Source organism: Dermacentor variabilis, chromosome 4 (genome assembly GCF_050947875.1).
Source record: "Dermacentor variabilis isolate Ectoservices chromosome 4, ASM5094787v1, whole genome shotgun sequence".
Taxonomy (NCBI): Eukaryota; Metazoa; Arthropoda; class Arachnida; order Ixodida; family Ixodidae; genus Dermacentor; species Dermacentor variabilis.
The window spans coordinates 114004561-114014205 of NC_134571.1; the positions used below are offsets into that span (position 1 = coordinate 114004561).

The window sequence follows — 9645 nt, forward strand, 5'->3', positions numbered from 1 at the left end:
CATTCACAGAAAAAAAAAATTTGCAGAGTTGCCCTTTAATGCTTGCAGACAAAAAGATGGGTGCCATTGTTATGCTCCCGAGTATCCGAATGCATATAAAAGAAGTGCTCCATTAACATTTGAGGAACGGCAAAAGGATTAGTGAGAGCAACTGCACTAGGTATGAAAGCTGTGAAAAAAGTATGTTCTGTCCCAGTTGTTGATTACGATGCATCTAAATAGTGTAATTAAAAAAAAAAGCTTCTATTGCACATTTTATTTTAATAATTTGCCACGGGAAAAATGCGTGCTCCAGAACCAAGAGTTAATGAAATATTAATACAGTATGTTGACAGAGTCGGCTGTTCTATTTGCCTTGCACACCCCGATTATTGGGGGAGCAAAATAAGTGTAGCCAACAAGTAAGCAAAATGTTCACTTCTTGTAACATTATTCTTGAAACAGCCGTCATCTGGTTGACGAAGATGATATTCCGCACGCCTCAATGCATTCCCTGACGGAGAGTACCTCTAGGTGAGTCCCCCATTTTAACTTAGGATGTGCCACGATACTCCCTGTCATATTCCAACAAGAACGCCACATTTGCATGAATGGGTGTGCTGCTGGCTCTCTTTATGCATCTGTCTACCATTCGTTTGCATTCTGTATTAGCAAATGCTTCATGTTTTGAATTCATCTGCATTGTCTGTGCAGTCTGGCCCTGTAAACATTTCCTCATCTTGGAAATGTGTAGACTCATCGCTATATGTACAGTGATGCAGCTGTCCCATGGAATGAAACATGGATAGACATGGTTGTTTAGCTTTCCTAGATGGGCCTGCCATGTTGAACAGTGGGCTGTCGGTACAAGAACACTTTGAGCATGGCCAATTTAACGAACTCTTGAAAGCTTCAGGTTGCCTACAAAGTCATTATTCTGCTGCTTGCAACTAGCCATGAGCAGTCCTTATTTGGCAGTTCACTGTCAGTACTAGTAAACTTTCTGTCTTTGAGGAGCCCACTGCTCAAGCTGGCAGCTTGGCACGATCTCCACAATTATAATGTTTTCTTGTATTTGTCTGTTTTGAATACTTAAAGGGACACTAAAGGGAAAAGTGATTTCTTCTGCATCAGTAAATTACCGTTCTACAACACCAAAAACACCAGTCCTACAACGATACGACGTTTGGTAAGCCAGAAAAACAGCAAGATCGAAATACAGATGGCGACACCTACTTAGGTTCCCGCACCTGGAGGCTGTGACGTCTTGAATTTTGGTGGCATCTTCTAGGGCCTACTAAATATATATAGCGGTACAGATTGACTACATTGTGTTCTAAAGGAACCAAATATTAAACATGGCAAGTTTCTAGAACCTTTATTCAGCCAACACGGCCCAAATGCGAAAACATACTTTGGAATCCCTGACGTCACGCTGACGTACCGGCGCTGAGGTTTCGGCGCGAAATTCAAATACTGATACTTGTACCTTCATTTTCTCATCTAATAATCAAACTATTTTTTTTAAATGACTGCCTGCAGGGTTCTCAAACAATGCTTCATGAGTCTAAACTGATTTATTGTTTCGCTTTAGTGTCCCTTTAAAAACAGTTGCGGATAAATTTTTTTGCTGGTATGATGCATGAAAAAGCCAATCTATCTCAGAGTGAGCCTTCAGCGTCCTCAACACTTCATCAGTGCAAAAACCTTGTGGGACTCTCCGCATGTATGCAGTATGTCAATGAAAATAGCATGGCATGCAAACAGCACGAATGGCGCATGTTTTCTTTTCACAGTGCAGCATGATTCATTTCAGTACAGTGGCACAAGATCACTTTGTACAGTCAGTGCTCTTTACAATGAATCCTCATGATACAGTGGAAAAGGTTTGGACTGTGCACTCTTCAAAACAATGGGCATTTCAGGAGAACCAATACTTTTGAACAATCAGTGTTTCGTAGACTAATTCGCCTTTGTTGATATAAAATATCCATCATAAGGGTTCAAGGCTGATGCAACATTTCTATGCATTTCAGTTTGTTTTGTAACTACAGTCTAGAAGTTGTCTCGTTGCAAAAATGATCTTTTTAATGTCTTGCGAACTAGCTACATTTCATAAGCTTGTGAAATGAACTTGCTGAGCTGAAATTGCCACGCGTACTTCGGGGAATCAGCATTGTGGACATGCGAATTTGTGGTTATATAGTCGCACTATTCTTTTCATGCTGAGAGACAATTATTTATTGCCCAAATGATATATAAACGTAGCCAGCGTCGGTACAGTAAAATTCATTGTGAGTGATGTATAAACAAGGTTGGGACAAATAGAAACGTGCAGCACACAGAAAAAGCGCTGGCAAGTGCCCTTTTCCCACTTAAGTCTGCATCAAGTGGTCATTTTTAGCCTAACTGTCTGATGCTAATGCCCCACTTTAATGTGTTAGCTACTAGTCTGTCATAACAGCTTGTGCTGAAACTATGCAAACAAGAAACGTGGATAGTTTGCCTGAAAGTCAGCTGTATCTGGATCTCTTATAAATGAACACTGACTGTACTTTGTGGAAAGTGTGAAAAAAAAAAACAAATAATAATAATAATAATACACACTCACTTGCCAAAACTACTTTACCTTCTTGCATGTATGGTGCAGCTTAGCATTTCGAGACCTATTTCACACCTTTTACAGCATAAGAAGAATGGAGTTCAAAAACAAATATGCTTCACCTGAAGATCAAGGAGAGCTAAGGTCTCTCAAGAACACCAGTGTGTGAAAGTCACCGGCACAGGCAGCTCTTGTAATATTGAAGTCCCTGTGCCTTCTACTAGTGGCAGGCAGGGTTGGGGCAGTCCAAATGAATTGGTTCGGAAGAGAGCGCTTTGTGAATTCCCTTGTGCTGATCATTTCAAAAGTCGTCTCGGCTGACTACTACTTTCATCCGAACACAGCCAAGTGAAGCTGCCAACCCAATCGAGAGCAGGTGTTGGAAGGAATCGTTGACGCATACCACACTACAAGAATCACCCTTGGCAGCAGTGTGCAAGGTCACAAATGTGGCGCAATATCTGGAACGTTGTGAATGGTGTTTAAAAGCTGTGTTTCCCATGAAGATGTGGCTGTGCTCAACCTGTATTGAACACACTAGTGTTGTAGGTTGGTATTTCAGTTGTTCTATACTAGCGGCTCCATTGCTCGTTAACATACATGCAACTGCATGTAAAACATGCGAGACAAATGTTCGACACCAACAGAGTTGTTAATTTCCCATGATCGATTTCACACTTGTAAACATTGGTCATGCAGGCCACATACGGGCCACTTATTGGTAACATACTGGTTGTGTATTTGTAGCTACATAAGTTAAGATGAGGACTAGATTATAAATGAAAGCAATGCTACAAGAAATCTAAAGAAGGCCACCTTTAATCAGTTGGGCTGTGGTGCCCACAATAGAGTATGTGGCTTCTACTTGAACTCAAAGGAAGCCATATGTGTCATTTTTCTATGATCTCGAAACTGAAAGTCAGAACGAGGTGAACTATTACTACCCGCAGCTTTTGTGAACGTTACGCGCAGTGTTTTTATTTGAGAAGAGTTGAATGTTGTTTGTGAACTGACATTCCATGGCTCACAAGGTGGACATGAACAGTGTTGTCATAGTAAGCAGATTAGAACCATTGGGTAGTACAGAGTCAAACGCCGCTGGCATGTGTGGTGTTAGGTTTTTAATGTTAGCTAATTCAGGACTTGAAATCCTATGAAAAAAAAAAGAGGGGTAAAAGTCCACGTCATCCTTTTAATACAGATTTTGTGGTGACACTTGGAAGCTGCATCATTTTACAGCGACTGCAAAGGCAACATTCACCAATGTACAAATGAACTGTTGTGTGTGATCTAAATGCGGAGTGCCTGTGGTTTGTTTCATAAAGAGGTCCATACTATTTTCTGCTTTCATTCACTGCCAATGAACAAAGCTATGTATGTGTGCTGCCACAACCTTTGCATGCAAATGTTTAGTAAATATAATTGTGAAAGCCCCAGCCCCACAAACTTCCATGACGAAGTTCAGGAGCAAGTGCGCTCTCAATGAAGCGGGCTTGTAAGCACGGAAACACAGGCTAACCAATTCTGTACTCTGTGTCACTAAACCCGAGTGGTTATCTTAGCAGCGCTTCCAGCCATGTGAAGGTACGACAGTGCCCAACAGCGGTCAGGCTGCTTAATTACTGAGGTGACAAAACAAGTGTACTGCTAAGATGGTTTAGTCTCTGTATACTAATTTGCCTTACCAATATCACCTACTGCTGTGAAATGTTCAGTACATTGCAAGAGGTTTTCACATTCCATCCGTCCACTAAACTGAGGGCATGAAGAAGGCCACCATATCTCCATCAGGCACCTATTAATTCCATCTGTTGAAAATTTAGCCCTAGCTCATTTCATCATTAACTCACCATCATTAAAAACACACAGGAGCAAAACAGATTAATGTTCTTGAATGTTTTGTTGCGTCCACAATATGGATTCCACAGCTGAAGACATACTTATGCAGGGCATATTTTATGTGGCGTTCTGTTGCTGAGCATAAGGTCGCAGATTCAATTACCTGCTGCGGGGTCACAATTCCAATTGGGGCGGAATACACGAATGTTTGTTTGCTTAGACTTAGATTCGTTCTCTAAATTATTCTGGAGCCCCCCCACTACAGTATCCCATACTGCCCGCGTGTTGCTTTGGGACATTAGAGGACCCCTAAATCTCTCTCTGAACTCTAAAATGTGTTATATAGGGGCAGCATCAGTTTACAGTGAACATAGAGCCTTAAATATTTTTCAAAATGTTACCGCAACAGCAGAGTTTCAGGTATTTAGTGGGTGACTAGGCAGGCACCAAGGTTTCTCACTTGCCTTCCCTGCAGTTCCCATGGGTGCTCTCTCTCCTCCTCGCACCCCTGACAATAGAGAACCAGAAGGTCTCCCCCATTGTCTACCGCTGATTGCCCTCTGTGTGACGTCATCTAAATGGAAGGTGTGCAGATGGATCAGCAGTGCACAATGCCCCCCCACCCTTCCCCATTTCTTGTCAGAAAACACAGCTGGCTTTCGTTACATTGACACTCTTGACCCTCGTCAACCAACCAAATGACAGCTGTCACCCTGTTGACGTCACATGCATGATCTTTTTCACATCACGACTTGTGGAGGAGGGACCAGAAAGGTCCAGAGTACGGGATTGTTTTTTTTTTTAATTTGTGACTTCCCCACAGCGTGTGCTGCCATGTTCGCCCGAGGTGATTGTCACAGCATAGTGTACACAATGGGCATGTTTGTTTAAAATGTTTTCAGAATGTCAGAAGTGGTTTAGGGGCCTTCTAAACCTCATAAATTTATTTCATTCCATGTCCAAGTTCTTAAAAATTACCTGAGGTGCGAAGACAGTATACAGACTATTTCATATTTCTTGCATGAGAAACGGCAGGCCACTTGAGAAATTGTCCTAGTATGCATCATTACTCTAAAGACAACGAAAAAAAGAGGAAACACTACAAGAGAACATACTGGGATGCAGCAATCATGGCTTTCAACTCTTGTCTCTTGACAAACTAGGAACATACTGATTTCTGGAGCATCAGATATTCCTGAAGGTGTATTTCAAACATCTTTTTTCCATTCCTGCTTATGATACTAGGGCATGTGCTATTGTACACACGGTGCCTGAATAATATACTAATGATGCCTTTTATGTCTCAGGGCAGCTTCATAGTCGCTCCATATTATGGGCACAAAAGTTGTGAGCAATGAAGATGCTGGCCTTTATGAACTGCCTTAGCTGCTGTAGTGCTACCTTCATTGCATATCTTAAAGCAAAAATATGCTGTTTGGCCCTTGTTCAAATCAAACGCTTAATTTATTTTACTCACCCATTCCACAGTGAAGTGAAAGTGCATTCATTTCATTCTTTCATTCTATAAGCAGAAAGCTGTAACAGTTTGTGAGCCTTTAGTCCACACATACTTCTGCACTTAACAGTCGTTCTTGCAATATGCAATGTTTTGTATCATTGCTGCCAGGTTTTTTTTGCCTCTGTATGTGGAGTGCCATGCTTCTTTACAGATTCACATCTTTATGGTCTCATTTCAGAAGGTCTTGTTTTGCCTGAGCTCTTTTATGCATGCAGATGTCATAGTAAGTACCATATTTACTTGTGTAAGGCCCCAACTTCTTTTCTTGATCTTTATCGGCTGTGGCCCTTACACAAGGCAGGCTTACGACTCACTGCACTCGGACTGCAGTGCAAATAAATGCAACTACTGGCTGTCGACAATGAATGCAATCACGGTCACTGACTGATTTTTTGTACATGGACTAGTGCCATCTTGTAGCAACTGGTGGGAATTCATGAGAGTATGTGTGTGACACATAGTGAAACTTTTTTTTCCAAGTTCTCGCACTTGAAAGTGTGGGCCTTATACGAGTAAATACGGTATGTGCGTGGACAAAATGGTGCTAAATACTGAAAAACTGTCAAACATCAAATAGAAGTCAAAGGTATCTTGAACAGTTGAAAAACAATTGAGGAAACAAGTTAGTGCCGTATTAGCTAGTGCTACCAAGTTATAAAAGAATCTAATGAATGAATGCCTACTTTCAAGAAAGGCAGCCCTTATGAAAGATGCAGGATAACCAATGTTTGCCCGCAAAAATTGCTGACACTTGTTTTGGAGTGATATATAGTGAGTTGATCTGTTTATCGCAGTGTCGATATGTTTGAATGACATATTTACAGCTCTAAACATCGAATACAATGGGAAATAGCATGAGAATTTGACCTATTTCATGTTGTGTTTGATCTTTTGCATCGTAAATATTTCACATAAACCAAGCAACCAACTAGCCCAGCCTATTTCTCCATTTGCTTGGATTTTATTGGCAGCAAATTTATATTCACATAAAATTCTGTAGCGAAACTACATTTTACACAAATCCCAGTGAAATCCTGAATGTCAATGTAACCACAAAATATGAAATCAATTATTCGCTCACTTCTAGTGAGAACATTGTTCAGAACAAGGTGAAGTGCCCATGCAATTTTTGTGCGAAGTATGTAGTTGCTTCTCAACAACACTGCATGAATTCTCATTTCTGTGAAGTGGTTCCCCTCCTCCCCCTTTTTTTTGCCATCTTAGGACTCTGACCTGAAAGTGCTGAACTTCCCGCCAGGACAATCTGTGCAGTATTAGTGTTCTACACTATATCATTGACTGTGAATGTGTATTATAATACCGGTGACATAGAAGTTAAGCTGCATAATTCAGCTTGCCAACTCAAAATCAGTTTCCAAGCTTGCAGATGAAAAAGAAAAGTCTTAACAGTGTGTTAAATTTTGTCTGGCAACATCAGCTTGCTGCTTTTTATGTAGCCATCTGTGGCAATTCCGTCCATGTTTGCAAGTGTTGTGCACGCTTCTAAGCATTGTTAGTATTGACCAATTCTACAAACTCTTTTATACAAACTTTATATTTACTGTTTACATTTTACATGCAAATCTTCTTGCTACGTCACTTGTACAGCACTCTTATGCAATTAGTGTGACCACTTCCATTGTCATGGTGCCCTTGAATAAACACATTTTTTTTACAATATATTTCTGCCTCGGTGATGTCTTTAGAGAGACACTTTAAAAAATTACAGCAGAAATCGTCTCACAATGACTGTCTATGGTAATGCGATTAGCATTTGAGCTACATAGCGACACGACATGCTTATGAAGTCACATTTGTTTAACCACTGTAGTGCTCATTCAGAGACTTCCATAGCTTCGGCTATACGTGACATACTCCGGTATCGTACCACTTTCACACGGTAGTCGCTTACCTAGGTCACCCATGAGCATGGCGTGAAGACCATGACTAGGGTGCCTCGATACCATGCTTCTCCGAAGCACAGGGCGGCGACAATCCCGGTTGTACTGCCATATTGTGTCGGAACACATAAACCTGCACTATGACGGACTGTGAGAATTTAGGTTCAACACTCATCGACAGTGTAGTAAATTAATTTTCACAGTTTGTGCTCTTGAATGCATTGTAATATTTACATTTCACCTTAGAAACGGAGGTGGAACGCTTACCCTAAGGCAATACTAGAAAAAGTTTCAAGCCCAGCAGATAACTAGTAGCTTTAGCCACACTTTCACTTATGCCCATAACTTTGTTTCCAAAACAAAATCGACATATATAGTGTATACTAAAGGTTCTAGGGCGCAACTTTTGACTGTAAAACAGTAGCTGCTTTAATGACGTGAAAAGATATAGGACAAAACTAGGTGAATAAGTATGGCAGCATTACCAATAAGTGAAGTCACAGTATTTGCTGAGATAAAAATTGTGCATTTGAGAAGTAATATTGATAAAGAGCATGTGGCCAAAATATTCTTACAGTAGCCAAGACAGAAGTGTCAAAAAGCAAGCTTGAGGTAGTAGCTTGTGGGCTTTCATACTTGCTCTTAGGACAGAGGAATGACAACACAGTAGTGCAAACAATCACAATGGCATTTATTGCACCTTTCATACACCAATGCCTGCCAGCCGAATTTCTATCCACAGAACGTGCCGATGGGCACGCAACAAATTGAGGAAATCTGACTTACCGTGACTGGATATCGAGCGGATATGCTGGACACCAATGCCTGGGCGTGCAAACGGTGGCGCATTCGAATGATTGTGTTAGTCCATTCCGGTGTCCTGCTCCTAGGCTTCGCAAGACGGTCTCGCAGTAGCATGGATCGGCGCATGCACGGAACGTCCACGCCGCTTGCCGATCCCGAGCCAAAGAGGAAGAGCCTTCTCCCTTTTTGAGCCCAAGTAACCCCAGCGTTAGGTGGTGTTAGCAGCATGAAACTCGCGTCATCTCTCGTACTACTCTGCAACCACACCGACCGCAGCCATAAAGCCACGCGGCGAAGCCGGATTACAGGAGACTGAAGCCATGCGAGGAAAACATCAGGGGACGTCGCACATCCCCACAAGTTTCAATCACGGCCGAGGCTGCCGAATTTCAAGGGGGGGCAGAATGCAAAAACGATTGTGTACTTAGACTTAGGTACACGTTAAAGAACTCCAGGTGGTGAGTGAAACAACTTTATTTGGTCCACTATAGGTGGTGAAAATTATTTCGAAGTCCCTCACTAATAATCGGATTGTGGTTTTGCCATGTAAAAACACATAATTATTTTTAGTAAGTGAAAAGCAAAAACAAGGCACAATGTACAGCCTTTAAGCACTTGTATATGAGCACCGTCATTGCAGACATCTAGCTTAATGTATAAGCCCGTGTGAATATTTCTGGCCTGTAGTACAGTATAGTATGTCATATCTATATAAGTGTAGTTCCTAAATGCTTTGTTGAAAAACACATCTGACAATTTTCTGGTATGCAACAACTCATAGATGAGCACGAGAATGTGAGAAAGAGCCGAATAGTGACACATCTAACCAAAAGAAAGGAAAAGTCTTTTGCGAAGCTATATAGCTGTCACTTGAGTTAAACCATAGGAAGACAGCGTAGAAATAACTTTTGATGTGGCTATCAGCAGCTCACGAATATGTTCACCTGCCTCAAGCCGCAGAAGGTCATGCATCTAAACTTGAGTGCATTGGCAGAATAAAG

At 41.4% G+C, this 9645-nt stretch overlaps 1 protein-coding gene across 3 annotated transcripts in view; it reads left to right on the forward strand.

The window, feature by feature from the left end:
* Window positions 1-7619, forward strand: part of Gli (carboxyl ester lipase-like protein Gli) — a 30660-nt gene extending 23041 nt beyond the window's left edge. The window contains exons 11-12 of one of the 3 annotated variants that reach the window (XM_075690035.1): window positions 445-513; window positions 2666-7619. In XM_075690035.1, the coding sequence (XP_075546150.1) occupies window positions 445-513; window positions 2666-2750 (154 nt within the window). In that variant the 3' untranslated portion in view covers window positions 2751-7619. The remainder of the gene's footprint in view (window positions 1-444; window positions 514-2665) is intronic. The other 2 variants (XM_075690037.1, XM_075690038.1) reach the window with 2 other exon arrangements.
* The last annotated feature ends 2026 nt before the right edge of the window (window positions 7620-9645 follow it).